Source organism: Tachysurus fulvidraco, chromosome 20 (assembly GCF_022655615.1).
Source record: "Tachysurus fulvidraco isolate hzauxx_2018 chromosome 20, HZAU_PFXX_2.0, whole genome shotgun sequence".
NCBI lineage: Eukaryota > Metazoa > Chordata > Actinopteri > Siluriformes > Bagridae > Tachysurus > Tachysurus fulvidraco.
Genome location: NC_062537.1, coordinates 3,109,744 through 3,132,975, shown reverse-complemented (window position 1 = coordinate 3,132,975; position 23,232 = coordinate 3,109,744). Strand labels below are relative to the sequence as shown.

Genomic DNA, 23,232 nt, shown 5'->3' with positions numbered 1-23,232 from the left:
CCTCTAGGAAGCACAGGTATTACTTTAAGTGCAGGTTTCAGATGTCAATCTTGTGCATCTACAGAAACTCTTCAGTAATCTTAGGCTCTTATGGACTAAATTAAGTCATAATTCCCAAACCTTTAGGGAAAAAACCCCCAAAACAAATACTCCTTAGTAAGACCAGATTTTGATCATTTTCCTTCCACGTTTCCTAGTGAGGCTTGCAGTGGCAACAGGATAAGGTCATCCCAGACTCTGTTCCTAGTCACAGATTACAGCCCTTCTTTCCTTATCCCCATAAGCTCACATACTAACTGTGAGATGTTTACACAATGTTCACAGGAAGTATTTGTATAAGGTGACATTATAATTTCCCTTCACTAGAAGTAAGAGGTCCAAACCTGTCCCAGCATGACGAATGCCAATGTGTACACAAACTCCATGAAGACATAAATTGCCAAAGTTGGAGTAGAAGAACTTAAATGTCTTGCCCTGAACCTTGACCTTAACCCCACTGAACACCTTTAGCGTGAACCAGAACGGTAACTGCAATCCGGACCTCCCTCCTTGCCCAACATTAGTGTCCGACTTCACGGATCCCCACAGCCATGCCCAAAATGTAGCCTAATGTAGCCAAGCTAGCTCCTTTTGATTGATTTTGGAGGTGCAGTGGCTCTAATCGGAAGTCTCCTGAATTGTTTTTGCTCCTCGCCCTGTTAACCAAGTAAATCCAGCAATACTGCATAGTTTGTACCACTACCAACATCTCATGAAAATGCATGAGGTTAAAGTTGACCAGTTTCTGGTCCCTGCTGAAGGACTTAAACTATTTGGGGCCTAATTTATGTATTATGGAAAAAGACTATAGTGCTATTTGCACAATAAACACGCTTAATCTCTGCCATGCAAGCACCTAAGAAGCAACAATGTTTTTTTGGGACTTTATACCACCTATAAGGCAGCTAAAATAGTGCTCATGTCTGAGCAGTGCAACATTAGTGGCTTGGATGCTCCAGGGTTTATCAGCAGCTTCAAAACCATAATCAATGCATTCTTATTTCTCTTTCTCTGCTTTCCTGTACGTGTTCCTCAGTAGCATTTGCTGGAACCAAAATAGTGATGTGGTGGTGGTGGTGGTGGTGTGTGTGTGAAGGTTTAGAGAAATCGTTCACTATAATAACAATAATGAATAAGCAGGAAGCTGCACATGTTGCTGCCAGATGAGGCACTTAAACAACATGCAGTGTTTTAATAGACTGATGCTGGGCAGCAATAATGTGCAGTAGTCTCTGAATGCTCTCTATTAGCATTGCTAAAAAGGACACATTTAGAATAGTGGGTTCATTTTTTTGAATGCAAGTGCAGAAACAATAAAAGGGTAATTTAGTGTAGGATTGAGAACCCATCCTATAATACAGATATTATTTAAATAAACAAAAAAAAAAAGAAGCCATTTACCTCAAGGGCCTCAACATCTGGCTCTGATGATAAGATGCGAAGGCTAAATATAAGTTAGTGGCTGAGAATTAGAGCAGAATGTGCTATAAATTTGCTCACTTGGATTCTTTAGACCTGGGTGGAAATCTGAGTTTACACTTCTGCCTGGCTGACCTTAAAAGCTTTTGTGCAAGCATAACTTTCTCAAATTAGAGAGTCCCTAGACCTTAATTATTCCACTGAATTGGGGTCAAGGATGGACCGCAACAATGTAATTACATTAGATCAGCCACAACTCAAAGGTTATTATAGACATTTGCCGGCACACCGCACAGGTAAGTAACAGCTCAATAAAGATAAAAGAAAAAATGGCACTGGCAAATAGCAAAGGAAGATATTGGCTAAAGACATTTGGAGAACAAATAAAAAGCAATGTGCAATCATAGACCCTGCCTGTACCCTGCACTTATCTTTGCTTTCTTATTAACGCCCATCTTCATAGACGAGCCTGATATCAGTTCACTGCTTGGTGCTGAAGCTCTGTGTGTGCGAGTTCCCCTTTCCAGAAGGTCATTTGGTTAATGCAGATTTTAGTCTTCATGGGCTCTTAACTAGTTTTTAATCAGCGATTATTAACAAGCTGGAAGGCTGTGCAGGCTCTGGGCTCTCTAGCCGCAGGAGAGTGCCCGTCAATATGTCACATCAATTACTGAAAACTAGGCTGTGCCTAAAGAGATGGGGGATGAGAGTCTAAATTTCCCTCTGATATCATATCTATGGTGTATTACTTACTGGAAGTGTTTAGAAAGTTAGAAGGCTTTGGAGATGTACTGGGGGATTCTACTATCTCTATAAGAGTAGAAAAAAAGTAATTCAGTGGCCAAACAAGTCCTAAGTTCATTATTTGATCCCACCCTGGACACCTCAGTAGAGCCCTTGATCGCAGCTCTCTACCTGCAGGTGGTTAATGTGATGCATGTTGCTTCGAGCAGAGCCTAGTATTATTAAATTCCTGGCACCGGAAGCTTTGACCTCAAAGTTCAGTTTCGCATCTGTTACTTTCTGATTTCTTCACCAACACAGTGTGCATGTTTACCTCAGCTAATTCTAAACATAGTCCTGACACTTGCATCCCTATCAGGCGTATCAGTAATTGCCAATTAAGCATGCCAGTGCTTCAGACTGCAGCTTAATTGCTGTTAATGAGAGTCGAGGCACTGCAAGGTGTGCGCAGGCGTCCTGCGGCTTCATAAACAAGTCCCTTATAAAGCCGGTGCCCTACTGTACGCCGGAGCATGAATATGCATGCGAGTCGGTTCGCCTCAGCTCGGACTCATTTCACAGCCAATCAGGCTGACTTGCCTCAGCTCTAACAGCGAGTAAGCATCACTTCATTAGATCTTCTGGTAGGCAGCTTAAAGTCATAAGCTCAGATGCACTTATTAAACAGATGAGTGTGTTTGTGTGTTCATGGGTAAGTGCGGTGTGGTCTCGACTCCCAGCGTGTGGGATGATTGTACCGGCATCGCAGGCACTACACACTAAGCTCTTGCAGGGAGCTTTTTTAAATGTATGACACCTGCTTATGTTAATTGGTGCAGTCTGTACCTCTAGAGTCAGTTATTGCATCCATATGAAGGAAATCATATTGCAAGATGACAGATGAAGTTCAGTTTCAATCTTGCCTGAAAAAAAATTATTATGCTTATTGTGCAGCTTGAATTGTGATCTAAACATTTGAGAGCCCAGTGATGGCTCTTTGGCAGGGGGTGTAATTTGGTAACAGCAAGGTTCGGTCAGTTGTTCATCAAGCTGGCTGCTGGATCACATATCTGTGTTATATGCATCCACAATCTGCTAAGCCACAGGTCTTGGTATAAATATCGTATATATGTCTTTGGCCAGAAATGAGACAACCAATATGGAGAATGTTGCACTCAAACGTAATGACCTGTAAATCAGTTGGAATTCTTGAATTTGTTTCACAGGGAGTTTGTTTGTCTTGACTGTCATTTTGCAGTCGAATTTTAACGAGTAGCCTATACATCATCTCTGCCCTAATCCCCAACTATGCGGGTTTCAAAACTATTGTAGCGACAGCAATTGGATACGCGCCGAAGCCATTAAATTGCAGTGCAATTGTTTTTACCGTTAGTGACATTTTACTGCACTTTTGCTGTCTCATCTTGGTGGGGTTTTCTTTCACTTCCGTTTCTCACAAAGTGTTGTCCGGGGACACTCGGGGACCTACAGGGGATTGTTAAACACAGCCAGGGTGTCCAAGATTTTTAAATCATGTCAACTTGGACCTTGGTGTTTTGGAAATGGAAAGTTGAGGCTTTATATCTCTAATAAATCTCCAGAATATTATTGTAGACATATAAATAATGATCTTAATATTTGAATGTTCACAGGAGGTCCATGAAATTCATTTTACAGATAGAAGGGTTCCTGGCTGAGAAAAGTTCATTAACCTGTTGTTTATGAACCAAACCAAATGAGGCTGCCGACACCGATATAACTGAACTCAGGCGGCGATTAATACACATTTTTTTAAATAACAATTTTTGCTCTCAGTTAGTAGAGCAGCTTTGGACTTGGACATGAACTTAGACTTGCCCTTTGAAGAGAATGTTACTAGAACATATATCTGACATGTCAAATATCTAAATGAGTGATTAATTCTTTTCTGCTACACCACACACACACACACTTATGACATCTAAAGTTAATAATGTTCGGCTATTTCGGTAAGGGATGGTTCTGAACAGATTAAAATTTAATAAGACTGATTTGACGGCATATATATATATCAGGACCATGTATTTTTATCCATAGATCACTGCCATGGAGCGCTAATAAAGTAATGCATAGCGCCAAGTATAATAAATCACTGGATTATTTGCCGAGTTATTGTACAGCTTAAGTAAAAATGTGAATTTCTTTTATACTGTAGCTGCACCCCACAGCTTAATATCCATTTATGAGAATATTCATTTCGTATTCACCAAAATTCATGAGGTAGAAAATGTCATTATGGAGTTTCTGAAAGCAGAATAAGAGGAGTTTGGAAAGTTAAAGCAAGGCTGATTGCCAAGCTGAGTTAACTGGACAATTCATTTTCTCTCTTTTGGCGAGAGCAGATTGAGAGGTTTAAGTATAATGATGACCACCACGCTGATTCGATTGATTATAATGAAACCAGTGTTATAGAGCAGCAACTGTGATGACCAAAAATACAAGTGTGTGTAATACGTGTGTGAGTCATATAATATAAAGGAAGAACAGGGAAACAGCAAAGTCTGCCGACATCGGAATGCTGAGACATACCGAGCAAGAGAAAAAGAGGGAGAGGGCGAGAGAGGTGGCAGGTAGAATTAATTCATAACGTCCATAATAATGAAGGCTCCTGTAATTCTCAGCAGCAATCTAAGACGCGGTAATGAGACGAGGGGGAAATGAGACAGGGGAAGAACAAAAGCAGATGATTCCACTGATGGAACACAATACAATAGTTTTCCCCATCACAGCTAAACCACTGCCGATTAAGTTTGACAGTCATATTTCAAAACGTTAGCATTCGACACCACGCGCGCGGCCCTGAATTCGGCTCCCTCCTATGGACGTCCTCAGAGTAAAAAGAAAAAAATTCTGACTCTTGCAGGACGGATTTGAAAACTTCACACTGTCCTGCCACAAAGATGGAAGGCAACTCTCAGATCTCTTCGTTAACGCTTATAATTAACTTGGCACCAGATTATAGGAGGTCAGCCTGGTTTTTGTTTTGACATAATGAATAAAAGACTCAGGAGAAATAACAAAGCACCAGCTGATGATACATGCTGAGTGGGCACGTCTACCAACTAATTATTGATTAATATCGCCCGTGCAGGAAATGAGCACCGTTTACCTTGATTTAGAAGACTGAGTGCTTAAGAGAGCCAAGGAGAAAAGGAATGCATTTGTGAGTTCAAAAACAGAGACATGTCCTTGGCCCGACTTGGCACCGTATCCGTCTGTGTTACTGAGCCTGCTGCTCTACAAAGGAGGAGAGTTATTAAAAAGTTATTTTAATAAAGCTTATTAAAAAGTAGCTCAGGAGTCATCGACCTAGACCAGGAGAGAGTGCCCGCGCATGCTGTGCTAGGTGAGACGGGGCAGCTGCTCTGATGAAGGAGCCTAAACTGCATTACGCTATAATATTCTCTATGCAGTACAAGTAATGTAAATGAATAAGACTCCGTGCTTCTGTGCATTTTAAGAATCTTTCTGGCTGCTTTTTCCCAAAAAAAAGTGTAAAAGACAGTTCATGAGGCCAGCTGTGGTCAGCAAAAAAAAAACCCTCTCTTAGCTTGCACATTGATGGTGAGTCTTTTCCTTCTATCGCTCGTCACCATGCAATAAAACTTACAGTATGTAAGAACTAAATTAGTTACTGCAGCTTATCAATGTCCACATTTTAGCGATAGTTAGATCGCTAGTCTGTGGTAGAACCAGGAAGGACAGGTAGGCCAATACAAAATGCATGATCTTTTGGCACATTGAGCGCAAGTTCAGGAGGTGGCACAGACTCACTGGAAGTACCACTTGTGCAAACATTTAACTGCTGCATGACATCTTTTTGTATGAAGGTTGGTGGAATATGCAAAGGGGGGAAAAAAGATCTAGGCTAACGCAAAAGATAAAATTCTCATCTTCACTCGTATCAACTATCTAATTCCATACCATGTCTAGGAATTTTTTCACCCCCATGTTCTCAAGTATGCAAAAGATGTGTACAGTATGTCCAGTAATTGTTCAGCGTTTAGAAACCTCAGGATTGCTGCTGTTTCTGAGACACTTATTTCCGCACTACACATACGTAGCGCCATGTGGCCGCTGTGCCGAGGATGGACTCATCACCCAAATACTGTCTGTTCAGTACTAAGTAATTCTGTAGTAGCTGCTTTTCACAGCAGCTGATGGAATAACTGTTGTAAGGTATAATTCAAGCTGACAGGAAGGCTATGGTAAATAACCATTGTGCTGAACAGAAAAGTAAAAAAAATCTAATAAATCTCAGGTTTGGTAAGTGTGTGTACGCTGTAGAGATCCCAAAGTGTGTTTCTACTGTCATCTCACTTAAACATTAGTGTGTCGTGTCCATCAGCTCCAACAAATCTGTCCTCTCTCAACAAGGTGTTTGTAAATGTTGTTTTTGTGTGTTGTAAATGAAAATCCCAGATGATCAGCTGGCACCTATAACGGTGCTCAACCCTAGTCACTTAGGTCACACATCTTCCTCCACCCACCCCATGGAAACATTAACTGAAGCTCTTGATGATCATCTGCCTGATTTAATGCATTGCACTACTGCCTCATGATTGGCCGATTAGATAATTGGACGAATGAGCAGTGGTACAGGTTTTAATGTAGCCTGTAAGTGTAAATATGCAGCTTTGAAAATGTTCATTGTTTTATTAAGAAACCTTGGTCCTAGTATCAGGAGTCTTAGAAAGAGATGACATATTACATACCACAGCACATACATGTGGCATTTATCTTATCGTATTAGTAATATAATTAAGACCATACGCTACTACATTCATTATTTAGATGAACAAAATAACATTGGAAAGGAATAAAATATTTATTACGCTTGACTTTATTATATTTTTTCCCCCCCCAACACACATTGATTTCTGAACCACTGTAGATGATGGAATCCTTTTAGATATTCATTTCATTCTTCATATTATTATTATTAATAATATTTGAAAATACAAATATAAAAGTATACTTTCCACATCCGAGGCATGAGATAATCCCCAACCCCATAAACATTATGATTTTAGTCATTTATTTTCATTTGTATTTTTACATCAGGGCTTGAGCAAGCCATACAAGAGGACCTGAAAGATGCTTTCAGACATCAGTTTCTTGCCATTAAAAGGTGGTTAGTGTTTGAAGACAGGCAAGTGTCAGGACATGAGGGGAAGGAAATGAAAGTTTCTAACTAGTGAGGAGGAAGCCTGTGGCATGGGCTGTAACAGTACAGCTGAAAATGTCTTAATAGTTGACATGTACACTGTTACATTTCAATATAATGATCGATTGAACTGTTTAAAGTCTATGACATGGCCTGGAAAATGTAGGTATGGTGTTGGCTTTGGAAAATGACCTATTGTTGTGCTAGAATTTTGCCCAAAATGGAATAAAGTAGCCACTATACACATATATTACACAGTGAATCAGCACATGCCTACTTTTCAGCCAACTTGAAAATGTAAGCCAAAGAAAAACAACAACAAAAAAACTCACTCACTGGGTAACAGTCAACACATAAAAGTCTTAATCACCTCAAATCGAAGTAGAGCGATTTTAAAAAATGGAAAAAGATGAGAGATTTGTCAAAAAGCTATTTAGTGACCATTGTATATGCAAACATATAAATTAGATATTCAAGTTTTAAGAGCATTATGCTCCATTATGGATATTATGCTCCAAACAGCTTACAGCTCATATTTTCTACAAGGATTTTTGTCGGAAAAAAAAACCAAACAAACAAAAACACAAAACTTTTCTCTCTCTCTCCTTTAATCAGTTGACTATTCTAGTTTAATGTGTGACATTCATTAGCTGTAAACTTAAAGCAACATAGCCATTCTACCTTAAAGTCTGTTAGAGGAGAAAATTTTAATTATACCCAAAATCCGGCTTAACTGTTTGAGCATTAGCTTTTTATTTTAAGCAAATATGACAAATAGACACAGCACCTATTCATTTGAACGTTTTCTTTTCCTCCACCTATAGACCTGACTAGAATTGCCGACCTATTTAAAAAGGAGTAAATGAATTTAAACCACAGCGCAGTTGTATGCTCAAATCTGATTGGTCAGAAGGTGTGCATCATTTCTGTAGAACTTGGGCTGTAGTTCCGGGTGTATCATGAACAACAGGACAATATCGGTGCACTTGCTCTATGATGTTATACTGTATGAAACAAAGTAAAACCTCCTACACAAGGACTAATACAGCATAAGCTCCATATTCTAAGATTAATAAATGGATTAAAAAGGAGGTTTGCTATTTAACAAAAGCGAGACCTATAACGATCGATGTGACTTTTGTTGGTAGGAAATGTGGAAGTCGTGTAACATTTGTGGAAGGAGTTTTGGTTTTAAGCGATCGTACAGTCACAGTGCTTATTATGGGAGGTTGGGTTGTTTAGAACAGCACTAATGCTGAATTATAGCATCCCCTCAGGTGTGTGTTATTTTCTTTATTATTTGTTATTTTTTTTCTTCTAACAGGACGTAATTCGTTACTTATGATCCTGTGATGTGTGTAAACGCCTGTACCGTGGTGATAATTCTGTAGAAAACGTTTTCCAAAGTTCAAAGACTGGTGAACGGAAGGAATATCAGACGTCTGCTGTGCTTATTATCACCTTTCAAATTTGACTTAACCGTACCTATTGTTGTCACGGATAAGGTGTGCGCTCTAATCGAGAAGTTATATGTTCACACTTTCATGTGAAAGATGGATATTAAAGGTATTAAAGATAAGGGTACCACTCCAGCAACAAGGACAATTATAGTTTGGCACATTCCCCCCCCCCCCCCCCCCCCCCCCCCCCCCCACCTTCAAGTCTTGAAGACAATGAAATGATGTATAAAATTGTCCATAGTAACAATATTGCATGTTTAATATTCTGGCTTGTTGTATTTCTGAGGACTTTGTATTTTATAGGTGGTGTTGTGCTGTGGAGGTTTGTCTTGTAACACATAACCTATCGCATCATATGTTATGAGCTGGGGCAATACTGCTAACTCATAAATTTCATTCGTGAGACAGTTTAAAGTTTTCACTGTTTATAGTTATAGCTGTACTGTATATACACTCAGTGGTCACTTTATTAGGTATTGCCATGTTTACCAGGTAAATTTGCCTATTAGGTGCTCATTACAGCTTTAGAATTACGAAGTGTAGCTTATCTTTTTTGCTGCTTAGAGATGCTCGACCCTGTCCATTTGATGATATTTGAGTGGTGGAATAGCGACAGTGCGCTAACTCTTGCTGTATTCTTACTGGCCATTTTGTTGTACACCTACCTGTAGGTGTCCTGTTAGAGACTCAATCAGATAGACTACAGACTCTAAGTGATGAAAGCATGAGAGGGCACCTGGTAGTGATCGTATTATAGATAATAACATGTTCTTATGCACAATGCAAAGTAGACAATGTTCTGAAATGCGCTGTTTAATTTTTAAGTAATTAGCAATAATAGACGTTATAAACATTTATTTGGCCAAGAAATGTAGTCTGGTAGCAGTAAGCTTTGCAACAGTATAGACAAAGATTAGGCTATTCTACAGTTTTACGTGTAACAGTTTAATTGGTTTAAACCTGATGTGTTGATACAGAATCCGATTATCGTGTTGCGATCACAGGCTTGTAGGTATACATTCGAAATCTTTCAACGGCTTCGACACAGGCGCAACTGATAAATCCCGTTTTATCCAATTTTCTGTCATCCGTTCAGAGTTTGTAGATACGTTATCCAATAAACTGGCAACTGAGTGTGTATGTTTACAGCTTTATACATGGAAAAGAAAGAAAAGATTTGTTTAAAGGCATAGGAAAAAGAGCAGCACAGTTTTTAAATCGTACAAACATCAAAACAGTTAATTGCTTACAGGCGCTGTACTAGAATCAGTTAAAAGATTTCCACATTAAAATCTCCACCGATCTCTTACTGCCGAGTTATAAAATTTAAATCGTCGTTTCGTTTATATCTACAACCCACAGTAAGTTGTGCGTTATGATTTAAGGTAGTATGGCACACTGCTTAAAAAACAAACATTCTATGGTGTGTTGCAAAGCGACGCTTCATTTTCTTCTTTTTCTGTCTTCTGCAATTATTGTAGAGTTCTTTCATGAAAGCTTTGGTTAGTCGGAAAACCACGTGAACAAATGAATCGGGTAAAAGATGAAATTTGCGAACGTTTGATCCTTAGTGGTCCGACCGAAACGGCCAAGTCTACTCAGCACCTATTAATGTAGAGAGAGAAAAGGAGGGATAGAATGGCCATGGAAACGTGAAAACACTCTACGGGTATCAAAGACGGCACGTCGTTACAATACGTGATTTTACATACTACCAAATGCTAGGCATGTGCTGAGGTGAAACACTCATGTCACGATAGTTGCTTCATGTTTCATCATTGCATTTATCACAAGACTATAGTGAAAACAAATGAATACAATCAATAAAAATCACTTCTCTTTTAGACTGACATCTCAGTCCAGTGAACAGAATGATGGGATTGCCTCCTTCAGTGTATCTAAATGGGACCTTTTTTTTCCCCCCCTCTAGCACAAAAATCTGCCAGAGCTATAGATATATATATATATATGTATACATAAATATATAAAAAACAAGATTTCAACAGGTCCACAATAACCGTGTATCGTATGCGTGTATATTACATATGAATTTCAGCACATGCCTACTAAATACAATGATGAACTGAAGCTTGAGTGTGGCGCTAGGGAATGGAGAGACAGAGAATTTGAGTACACAGTACATTGAAGTATAATTAGTATATTCACTACTATATCAACAACGACAAAAATATCATAAAATCTTAACCAACTCCCCTCCCCCCGATCAAAAACAGTGAAGGAACATCATTTTTCCGTTTTTTTTTTTTTTTTTTTGTGTAAGTATTGTATTTCATTTTTTTTTTCTTGTACATTTGAACATTACAATAGTCATCTTTTTTCCATTTTGTTTAAATTATTACTTGATCGTATCTCCAGATTGTGTAAAAAGCATCCAGCATTTTGCTTCACCTGGTTATTTGGAGCATCGGTGTACATTAAAATGAAAGCCGAACAAAAAAAGAAAGAATGAAAAACAAACAAACAAACAAACAAAAAAAAAACTTGTACAGGAAACAAGAGACAAATGTACAAATATACATCGATCGAATCATTACCTTCAACAAACCACACTTTTTAAAATCATTTCATTAAACGTTATATATCTTTGACCAAAAACCCAAAGTCCATTATACAAGAAAAAGTTAGCACAGCAGCTCTGGTTCTCTGCATGAACGTATTCAGTGTCATCTATCAGCTGTATCTAAAATATGTCAATATTTTAGAGTCTATGCCGGCTATAGCCATGAAATGAGATCTAAGCTCCGAGGTCTAGAGACTGCTTTTCTTTTTGCTTGCCTCGCAGTGACATTCATATGGAGTCTTCATACATGAAACCCTGGTCAAGGAGCATTCAACATGTGCAAAAAGGAAGCGGTCAGAGGGCTTTTCCACTGGTCACAGTGCAATGATTTAGCCTTATACTCAGCTCAGCATGGTTTGCCTGTTAACTCGCCGATAAAATAAATTACATTTTTTTTTTCTAAGCGTATTTCCCACCGTTAAAACTCACAGCACTGAGGTATGGTATAAAAGGTTTGCCTTCTCGATTCATTTAAAAAGAATAAGCTGCAACTAGGCATGTGCTGATATTCAATTACATCACGATAAAATATCACAAAAACGATAAAAGTCCGATCACAGATTACAACATTTATTTTCACAATGTTGTATTTTTAAAAAGTGACTAAATCGTGGGGAGAAAAAAAATAAAAGATTTCTGAAACAATTTTCAAATATCCAGTGAATTAGAATCTTTGAGAACTCACTCAAATGTCTAAAGTGAAGCACCCTTAGAAGACCCTCATGCCGCGTTCTCAAAGTTTTCTACTAAACAGAGCAAGAACGGCGTAACCGCAATTACTGGAAACGCATCACAGCAGTATTGTGATCGAGTGTTCTGCTTTACATCAGCACATGCCTAACTGAAATGTACAGATACCGAGTTCCAAAATCAGGTAGAACCGAGTGTACAGGACAAACACCACCACCACCAAATAACATAGTCATTTTTTTTTTTTTTTTTTATCCTTTCTTTTCTTTTCGTCAGGAGTATAAAAGTGTCAGGTCACACAGAGTAAAATCTCTTTAACACTACCTACAGTGTGCTTTGGATTGAAACAACGTTCTCTCAAAAGTTCAAGCTTGAATCTCCAGAGCGGAAATAAAAGCCTCCACCAACCGACTGTGAGCAGTGCCCTGTAGTCACCGGTTTGTAAATATGCTGGTATGACACTTGGAAAATTATTCAGCTCGAGTATTTACACAGCAAGCGAAAAACAGCTATCCGATAGATCCGATTCGTCACCGGGGTACGTTACTGTATTTTTGTGACACCTAGATAATAATCTGTTAAGACCTATATATTTATTTTTTTGTTTATTCACACCCTGGAACAATTTCTTTTGACACATGGTCAGAAAAATATGTACTTTCCCCCCCATTCTGAGTAGGTTATATGCAATGACTGGAATAATATTTACAGTTACTTTTTTTTTTCTTCTTAAATCTGAATTCACAATGTATTCATTTGAAAAAAGAAAAAACCTAAAAAAAAAAAAATGCCATAGTATACATTTCTTTTTTCCCCCTAAACGACAAAAACAACACTTATTAAAAAAAAAAAAAGGACCATAAAAATATCGGAGTCCTCTTTTTTGTATTGCCCAAAAATAGGTAATTATGATCGACAATGAGACATCACAAGAATTAAAAACAGCTACTAAGATTGATTAGGTCAGTTTATCTCTCGGGGTTCTCTCAAAGCTGTAACGCCGGATCGTTCACTGTTTTTGTGCAAATATGACACCATAAAATCTGAGCTTTACAACAATTGGTACCAAAGGTAATTCAGACATGACCAGTAAACACAAACTACACTTTCCAAAATGCCAAAAGAAAATTCACTTGAATAGAAATATTTAAAAGAAAAATTTAAATGATGACAAACCAACTAAACCTTTTTTCCCCCCAACTACATAAACAACTAAAAGCAAAAGAAAATATACAGAACAAATAAAAGTTATGTGGTTACAAGAGGGTGGGGGGTATGGTACAGCAGTTATTATTATTATTTATTTATTTATTTATTTTAAAGAGCTTAACATATCCTTTGTTCTTTTCTTCTTCATGATGCCACCCCCTGTCCTTTTCACAAAGGGATGCTGCAGTGCTTGAAGTCTCACGTCATCACCTGTACACGACCAGTTAGAAACTGCGGCTCGTCTTCCCAGGACCTCCAGATTTATGCTGAGGAATCAAAACAGGTACAGACTAAGTAACATGAGTTTCTGTGTGCCAAGCAGCTAATCACCAAAGCTTTAGCTACTACCATCCTGCACGGTTACAGAAACACCACCTCAATTAATAATATACAGTGGTGTGAAAAAGTGTTGGCTCCCTTCCTGATTTTTTTTTTTGCATGTTTGTCACATTTTAATGTTTCAGATCAAACAAATTGAAATATTTGTCAAAGATAACACAAGTAAACACAACATGAAGTTTTCAAATAAAGGTTTTATTATTAAGGGAAAACTAAATCCAAACCTACATGGCCCTTTGTGGAAAAAGCGTTTGCCCCCTAAACCTAATAACTGGTTGGGCCGCCCTTAGCAGCAAGACCTGTAATCAAGCGTTTGCTATAACTTGCACTGAGTCTGAGGATCCACACTCATCTTTGCAGAATTGTTGTAATTCAGCAACATTAGAGGGTTTTCGAGGATGAACCACCTTTTTAAGGTCATGCCACAGCATCTCAATAGGATTCAGGTCAGGACTTTGACTAGGCCACTCCAAAGTCTTTATTTTGTTTTTCTTCAGCCATTCAGATGTGGAGTTGCTGGTGTGTTTTGGATCATTCACATGCTGCAGAACCTAAGTTCGCTTCAGCTTGAGGTCACAAACAGATGGCCATTTTTGCCCAGTCTCTTTCTTATGGTGAAGTCATGAACACTGACCTTAAGTGAGAACTGCCAGTTCTTTGGATGTTGTTGTGGGGTCTTTTGTGACATCTTGGATGACCCTTGGGGTAATTTTGGTCGGCCGGCCACTCCTGGGAACTTCCACCACTGTTCCATGTTTTCACTATTTGTTAATAATGGCTCTCGCCGTGGTTTGCTGTAGTCCCAAAGTTTGTCCCAAATGGCCTTATATCCTTTTCCAGACTGATAGCTCTCAATTTCTTTTTTTCATTTGTTCCTGAATTTCTTTAGATCTCTACATGATGTGTAGCTTTTGAGGATCTTTTGGGCTACTTCACTTCGTCAGTCAGGTCTTGTTTAAGTGATTTCTTGATTGCGAGTTGGTTTGGCAGGAATCAGGCCTGAGTGTGGCTAGAGAAATTGAACTCGGGCGTGATTAACCACAGTTATGTTTTAACGGGGGCAAACACTTTCACACAGGGCCGTGTGGGTTTGGATTGTTTTCCTTTAATAATAAAAACCTTCATTGAAAAACTGTATGTTGTGTTTACTTGTGTTATCTTTGACTAATATAAATTTGTTTGATGATCTGAAACATTAAAGTGTGACATACGTGTGAAAAAGAGGAAAAAACTTTTTCACTCCACTGTATGTGTTAAACACTAATTGAAAAATAAGCTAAAACAAGTAAAAGCATGTAATGAAGTATTTTATTTCGGTTATCACTGTAGCAGCGATGACACAAAACAACTGTTCATTTATCAAACTTTCTTTTTTGATCGAAAAAACATGGGTTTAATATTACTGCATATAACTTAGGATAATTCAACATCTGACAAATCAGATTCAGTACTGTGGTATAAACTACGTGTATATGTAGCTGAACCCTTTAACTTTCTGAGGATCGTGAGTGTAAAGTGTATTGCAGTTCAAATAATGGGTGTAGCCGTGTTTCCTCATTTTTAGTTGTCTGAGGGAAGTAACCCCACAGATTCTGCAACTCTTTCTAATGCTATTCCTGTAGAAACGACCGGCATAGTGATGTGGAAGTTATCTGAGTGGACAGGGCTAGGGAGACTTCTGCGTGCTGAGTCTGGGATCTGACTCAACAGTCCACATGTGAAAATTTCAGAGCCATGAGTGCAACACAGTGGGATACCAGAGGAGCTAATAGAAATAGATGGAAACCCACACAGCACTGAGATGACAAGAAAAATATCACCGTCTTTAATTTCATTTTTAATAGCCAAGTCCTCTTTTGTTTAAAGCAATAGTGAATTTAATTCCACTTGCACTGGAAGCCTCAATATCTATAGACAGAACAGATCTACTTCTGGACTTGTCACAGAAAGTAATAGTGTGGCAGCTGAGCAAACCCTTTACATGTTAAAATTAACATGGTGCTCTCTTTAGGTGTGCTGTTGCTCCTAACATTTTGTCGCCGGACACAAGTCCTGTATGTTGTGAGGTGGAGACTCCATGGGTCAGACTTCTCTGTGGGATTGTTTAGCACATCCCACTGATGCTCATTTAGAGTGAGAACCTGGGAATTTGGAAGACAAATCAACATCTTGAATTCTGTCATTTTCCCAAACTAAAATGTTTTAATTTTTTTTTTACAGTGTGACCATTTACATTATCCTGCTGAAAGAGGCCACGGCCATTAAGGACTACTGCTGCCAGTAGGGGTATTTGCAGCAGTGTTTAGAAAGGTTTCGAGTGTCATGAATGCCAGGACCCAATGTTTCCCAGCAGAACCAGAGCATCAACCTGCCTCTGCTGGCTTGCACTCTTCTCACTGTGCATCCAAGAGCTTTCTCTTCCCTAGGTAAGTGGCACACAACAGACTGTCCACATGATGTGAAAGAGAAAATGTGATTCATCAAACTAGGCCACCTTAGTTCTAATGCTCATGTAAACATTGCAGGCGTTTTTGACAGGGGTCAGCATGGCCGTCTGCCCACTCTGTGGCTTCAGTACAATAGGCAACAGGGTCATGTAAACCCAATGCTCATTTCATTTATGGCAATACATTTTTTATTTCAGTTTATACAACTGAGGGTTAAGGGCCTTGCTCAGCGGCCCTACAGTGGCAGCTTGGTGGACTTGGGGTTCGAACCCATGACCTTCCGATCAGTAGTCCAACACCTTAACCACCATATCCCCCATTTCTTCATGGGAATCAAAGGTCAGTCTGTATGTTCTGATCCTACAGATCAGCTAATGTAGGCATGCTAGCAAGGTGTCAGAACATAAAAGTGCATCACAGCTTGCTGCATAGCCACAGAGTGGTCAGTCTGCCCATGCTGACTGCTCATCCACAGCCAAATGTCTACAATGGATAGGTGAGCAACTGGAACACGTAGCAGCGGAAAGAGTTTGCCTGGTCTGATGAATCATGTTTTCTCTTCAAAATCATGTGAGCAGCCTGGTTTGTGTCACCTGGGGAAAAGATAGCTCTAAGATGCCCTATAAGAAATAGGCAAGCAGGTGGAAGCAGCATGATGCTCTAGGTAATGGTCTACTGGCATTCATGCAGATGTTGTTTTTACATTACACCCACCTAAACAACACTGTTGGAGACAAAGTACCCTACTTCAGGGCAGGGGCCACTTTCAGCAGGATAATGCATGCTGGCATTTTGCGAAAATTGTTCAGGAATGGTTTGAGGACCATGGTGTTGACTTGGCCTCCAAATTCTGCAGTTCTCAATCCGATTGGGAATCTTTTTGATAAATTCCAATCTATAGAGACACCACATCGCAGCTTACAGAACTTCAGCCAGATACCACAACACACCATCAGGAGTCCGTGCCTCGACAGGTCAGTTGTTTTGCAGGTTGAGTATTTCAGAAACTGCTGAGCTTCTGGAAATTTTACAATGACTGCCTCTAGAGTTCACAAAGAAGGGTGCAAAAAACATCTTATGCATGGACAGTATGCAGGCTGAAACCTTGTTGATGAGCAGTTAGGGGAGAATAACCAAACTGGTCTGAGCTGGCAGGGAATCTACAGTAACTTCAGTGAGCACGCTGGTGAGCAGAAAAGCATCTCATAATGCCTAATATCACATAGTGGACAACAACAGCAAAAGACCTCATCAGTCTTTACTCTTGGCAGCAAATAACAAGAATGAGGCCATCATGGCCATAGACTCACTTAAGCTGGACAGTAAACCCCCAATCACCCCCTTTGGATGAGCATGTGCCCTAAGATTCCTGTTCCTGGCTGACAGGAGTAGAACCTAGTGTGCTCCTTTGCTGTTGTAGCCCATTCACCTCAAGTTTCATTATTTTCTGCAGGTGAGGACGCTTTCCCTGGCTGTGAAGAACGAATACGAGTTACTATTTATTTCTTGACCACACAAACCAATCTGGCTCTTTACCTCTGACCTCTCCTCAAGGTGTTTCCTCCCACAGACTCACTTGTGTAAACCTTAGAAGATAATGTTTGTGAAAATCTCAGGAGATCAGCAGCTTCTGAAACACTCGAACCACCCTTCTTGTTCCAACAGCTACAGTATGTCAGGATCAAATTCAGCGATACGTTTTTCTTCATTTTTTTTGATCGGTTGAATTGATAACAGCACGAATAATGAAGATCACCTGCAAAAAGTGATTACTGAAATAGCCTGCAATGTTCATATTTAAAACAGTTCATAACATAAATAGAATCCCATTCGTGACCAAACAAAAGATTTACAGAAACCATGTGTTGATGCTGGGATGTGGTTGAACACTGGTGAGTGAATGGTGAGAGTCATGCATGTGGTTAAAAAACATTAAAGGGCATTTTTAAGTGGTTTCATGCCTGAGTCCAGTTTCCTCTTTCACAAACCTGTAGATTAGTTACACACTACAGAATCTGGAGGATAAAGCAACAGCACAGGCTTGTACAAACTAGGTCTACTAATGAAATGCATGAAACTACTGAATAAAAACATGCAAGTGGAAGGCAATGGCACCCATGTTCCTCAATGCGAATAAGACATTCAAGTTTGAATGTATGAAATGTGAATAGTTCCAGAAAGGCTAGAACAGGTGGAGGAGAAATTAGGACTGAAATAGGCTGACACAGTGATGGATACAAAGCACCATTGAGCAATATAAAGGAAACATAATACCTCCTCTGAGATGGCGACCGACCACCTGTTAGGTCTCAATGGTATCCGTTTGTAAAAGCCGTCGCAATCAAGGGGCCCTAAAAGTATACAGTTAGTGTGAATGTCAATAAGCATTGCGAGAAAAGTAAGTACATTTTCATCCACAGGATTGTTGTCAGCATGAGTGAGTCACAAACACTGATCTGATTGCTCAATGTAGGAGAGGAGGAATACAACAGGCATTAAAAAAAAATTCACCAGAAAGCCTTACTGTTTGTAAAGTATATGTATTCTATACTAGCTTTATTAGTGCGAAAATAATGCAAATGTCAAATCACTTTTAATAAAAAGTGTGTATGTGTGTGTGTGTAAATATATATTATTTACATCCAACATTAATTGACGCAAGTAAATTACATCATTCAAATTAATGTCAATATAAGTGCTGATGGTACTTGTGGTGTTTTAATGCAGAGGTTTTTTCATGTTAATTAATGAGCTAAATAATGTTAGTAAAAGCAACCCATTGAGACTTGCTTACAGACCCCTAAAAGATTCTAAGAACAGAACTGAAGCATCACAAACACAATTTCAAGCAGAGCTAGATGAGTTTTCCAGCTTACTCCAGACCTTCAGTGATTCTAACACGCATGCTTATTGCCATCCAGTAGGTTTGAAGTATACAGGCTCTCAGTCATGCTAGCAGGATAACCGGAATACTTCAAACACACTCCAAAATGACGAAACGTCCACCCTCGACTCTTCCCAGTCTAGAGACGATCAATTTCCCCCTCCATATGCAAATCCTCGAAGCTGTCTGATTTCCTGATTGCGTTGGTGAAGCAAACCGCCCACACGGTACATTTAGGGGGCAAAACGGCAAACTGTCAACATTTAAAAAAAAAAAAAAAAAAAAAAACAGCTCTTATCGTGCCTGTCATCAGCCCATTGTGATTGTGACGGAAGCGCTTCAGAAAGAAGTTTAATCCATATGAATAAATCAAAGTCTGCTCTGGCAGGCAGCTACGGGCTCTCTAATCAGGCAGATTTGGAGGGAAGTGTTTGCTCCCAACTCCCACTAACATTCGTCTCAGTGGAGTACAACAGCTTCTAACATTAAATTCCTACTGGTTGTGTGTTCATTTCAGAATTACTCAGATCACGGCCCGAAAGTTAAGTGTTTTTCCTGCTTTAACACTGTCGATTCATTTCATCGGCTAATGATAAAGCTCTTCACAAGATCGTTTAGAGTTTAGTGGTGAACTCTAGAGCACTAAGAAGCCTCCAGGGCCAGTTATACAGAGTAATAAAGCAGCAAATGTTGAATCATTTGCCGGATTGTGGCCCCTACAGTTCTGCGGTGTGGCTAATTGTTGACACGTGTCGCCGAAATAAACATAGAGGAGCATTTTGCCTTCCGCATCATTTCCCGTGCTAATGTGCTGCTCAGAGATATCATCCGCTCTCGGCCCAGCCTTCGACTCTGATAACACCCGCAGAGGAACTAACTCAACCTGAAACTGCACGACTACGCATTAACCTCTCATCTCTGAGCAAATCTGTGCACAGATGCCTCCCCTTTAACGCTACCGCATATAAATAAAGCTATGGATGTGTGGCATGCATTTCTATTTCAGGGCGCTGTGGGTGTTACACAGAGTACAAGTTCAAGCCATTGGTCTCTTGAGATTTTTTTTTTCTTGACGTGTGTGTGACCTGCGAGCAAAGATAGGGATCGTGCAACTTATAGCCTTGACGCAAAGTGATCCTGGGGATGAGGGTAATTATTTGATAACTATTATCAATTAGCGTTGTTCGGCAAAAAAGATATTTAGTTCACAAAGGCAGAGAAGGGCAGGCCCAAGATGACTGGCGTTATACACCTTGTCATAAAGCACATATCTGCCGTCGAGCTGGTTAAGACACTTAGTTGTGCGAGACTGAGCGTGTGAATAATTGAATTTCAATTTGGCACTTCATTACAAATGCATCCTTTGGCTTTTTTCAAATTGAGAGCGGCAGCGATTCAGAAATAGGCGCCGACATCTGTGACATTCAGAGAAGGAATCTGCGCTCCGCCAGCAAAAAGCCAATTAAAGCAACTTTTGTGCGGTGCCTTGCTTTTGTTTAGATATGGTGTCAAAAGCAGCTGCTTGTTACAGAGACATTGGAATTCGATTTACTCATTTCCAATCATGCAGGCTGTTTTTATTTTTCTTCTCAGTATGTTTGTGATGCTCTTTTGCCTCTTCCCTAAATTTCAGTCTATTCTGATAAGCTATTAGAATCTATCATTCATATCTACATGAATGTTTTTAGAACATTAAAAAAAAAAGCTGATTAATCCACCATACATCCTCCGCTACAGACTGCTGCATTAGCAATAAAAAAGGCTCACTTTAGACGACTGTTTTTGGACAAAAAAAATGTAATTCATCCAACGTTCTCCTTACCAAAAAATCACACAATCAGCCAATAAACCTGCAACACAAACCTATTGTCCTAACCTGGTTGCCTCAAATACATTTGAGGCATCGAATAATCTTGAATAAGCTTGATTTAGTGGTTTCAGATTTTAATTCTGGGTGTCTTAAACTTTTATCAAGTAGCTCCATAAATCAGCAACCAAAGTCTTGGCTGATTGAATTCATGTTGAGTCAAGTTAATTTTTTTGGCCAAAACGTTCCTCTAAATAAAGCCTTTGACTGAGAAACAAAGCCAGAGAATAAGAAACCTCTCACATGTATGGCATGTACTTTCAAAACAGCTAGCTTGTACTGTAGGTAGGGTGAGATTTGACGTGTATAATACTCACAGCGATGCCGTGGCTAAAGCCAGAGCCAGGCTGAGGACTAGCAGCACTGATGTAGTTCCCCACGGCCGATTCCTGACTAGTCGGGCCGTACAGATCGGCTACAGGCCCAGGACTGTTGGCACCTGGGAAGGCTCCGGGCCGAGCAGGGTTAGCACCTGAGGGAAAGAAACACAAGCAAATACACAGCGCTGAAGTGGGAGTCCTCTGGGCCGAATCCAGTGAAACAAACTGAGATCGACTGGAGATTGGCATAACTGCAATATATGTGGAGAGAATATGATATGTAACGTCTATATTCATTTTCAGAATACTGAAAGACTGGGAACAGTAAGGCTAAATAACAGCAGCAACACCAGCAAAGAGAGTGGCACTGAAATGACATTTAGCTATTATTACTATAATTCCTAGCTTATGAAAACCGTGTTATTTATCCTGTACTAAAGTAATTTCCCCCCCCCCCCCCCACCCCCAGGTAGTAAAGGGGAACCAGAGGTGATTAGCTTAAAACATATTCTCCTGTATGCACATGATATATGGGGAAAATCTGACAATTTTGGGCTCAGTCATGCACAAGAGCGTCCAGCATGCAGTCACACAAAGAATCCAGCATGCAGCCAAGCAGTCTTCTGCTGAGAACACAGATCACATACTGTAGATGCTTCTGTTCAAATTATAGGACTTTCAAAGACTACACTACACAACAAGACGTTTGCAGAACAATGGCTCGTTTAATATGCTGATGGTGTTACCCTCACAATTTTTCTACAAGAAAGGAGTCAGATATCTGGTGTGAGCGTAAGGTCACTTGAGTCACTTTATGTCAAATTCAAGTACTTCATCTTTTAAACAGATGCTGTCTGCTAGATACTAACTATAAAATCTTGATCGCCGGTCAGTCCAACTTGCCAGTATTATTAGGCTCGTCATTGCAACCATGCAATCTGGTCAATAAAATTAAAGGCAGGCATATACAAGAGACTGGGAAGGATAATCATAAGCACACTCCCTTTATAAATGGCCTAGACTGTCACAGCTAAATCATGGTTCACGTTGGACCAGAAGGACAGAATTGTCTGCTTTCTCCAAAGACAAACCCTTTTAGCCACATCAATTCTCCAACCTTCGAGAATGGAATAAGCCTGAAAATTTAATTGCATAGCAGAAAAGCGCAGATACACACACGCAATCGCACTCGTACTGTCCGTATAACGAATGACTCAAGTCAGGCTACTGTACCTGTCCTAGACCGAGATAGCTAATGAGGAGAGAGAACATGAGAGAGACTAATGCGTAACTCCAGGCGTTTCTTAGGAGTAACCACACTGGGCTTATCTAAACAGCACACGTTCTAATAGGCCTGTTATTAAGCAATCGCTGCCGTTTTCACTTTTAACAGTAATCCTCATTTCTTGTAATTGGTGGATTCTTTTGAGGCACTGTGCGTTTTCTCTCTCTCTCATTCTGTGTGCAAGCACAAGGATTTATGTTTCAACTTAAACCCCCAGGCTACACTGCTCCTGCTATTAACTTTAATAGGCAAACATGAGTTACACTTATTGGCTTTGACTGGTAGCTCAGCGGCACCATCCTAATTAAACCAGGGGCTTGTGCTTATGTGGCAGTTTTTAAGGTACAGGTGACTCATGTGTCATGTGCTGGTTCTCAGAGTTAGGGCTTTTATATATAAATAGATATATACATATATAACCTTTGTGTCTTCCTGCAGGATGACAAAGTGCTACTACTAGTCGACAGGGCAAGAGGGCAACAACACCACAAAGAGCAACTCCAACCTCCAGAGTTCACTGAGGTATTTTTCCTTTATAGTCTATTCAGTTAAACAGGGACTCGTCTACTCTGTGCTCCACATAAACAAATACGCATGCGTAATGAAGTTCTCTCTGAAGAGGTGCACATACTGTAGAGCGTTTTGGGAAGGGGTCAGCAGTGTCAGCAAATTTGTAACAGAGCTGACCGTGACATATCGATTAACTTCAAGAGAGGAAAAAACAAAGGCTGCATATAGCAAATGATAACTTGTGTTAAAAAAA

The 23,232-nt window shown here is 39.7% G+C and overlaps 2 protein-coding genes across 25 annotated transcripts in view; one reads left to right on the top strand and one right to left on the bottom strand.

Annotated features, from left to right (window-relative positions):
* Positions 1-23,232, top strand: part of akap1a (A kinase (PRKA) anchor protein 1a) — a 75,301-nt gene that overhangs the window by 30,382 nt on the left and 21,687 nt on the right. For 3 of the 6 annotated variants that reach the window (XR_007138870.1, XR_007138871.1, XR_007138868.1), the window contains exons 13-14: positions 13,504-13,610; positions 22,908-22,991. The gene's annotated coding sequence lies outside the window, so the exon portion shown is untranslated. Of the gene's footprint in view, positions 1-13,503; positions 13,611-15,886; positions 17,088-17,566; positions 17,700-18,533; positions 18,730-22,907; positions 22,992-23,232 lie in introns of those variants that run through there. The other 3 variants (XR_007138872.1, XR_007138874.1, XR_007138873.1) reach the window with 3 other exon arrangements.
* msi2a (musashi RNA-binding protein 2a) overlaps positions 9,038-23,232 on the bottom strand; it is a 216,697-nt gene continuing 202,502 nt past the window's right edge. For 16 of the 19 annotated variants that reach the window (XM_047805133.1, XM_047805142.1, XM_047805145.1 and 13 more), the window contains 3 exons: positions 21,182-21,336; positions 18,388-18,464; positions 9,038-13,593 (listed from right to left, as the gene is read on the bottom strand). In XM_047805133.1, coding sequence (XP_047661089.1) covers positions 18,423-18,464; positions 21,182-21,336 — 197 coding nt within the window. In that variant the 3' untranslated portion in view covers positions 9,038-13,593; positions 18,388-18,422. Of the gene's footprint in view, positions 13,618-17,737; positions 17,870-18,387; positions 18,465-21,181; positions 21,337-23,232 lie in introns of those variants that run through there. The other 3 variants (XM_047805134.1, XM_047805135.1, XM_047805136.1) reach the window with 3 other exon arrangements.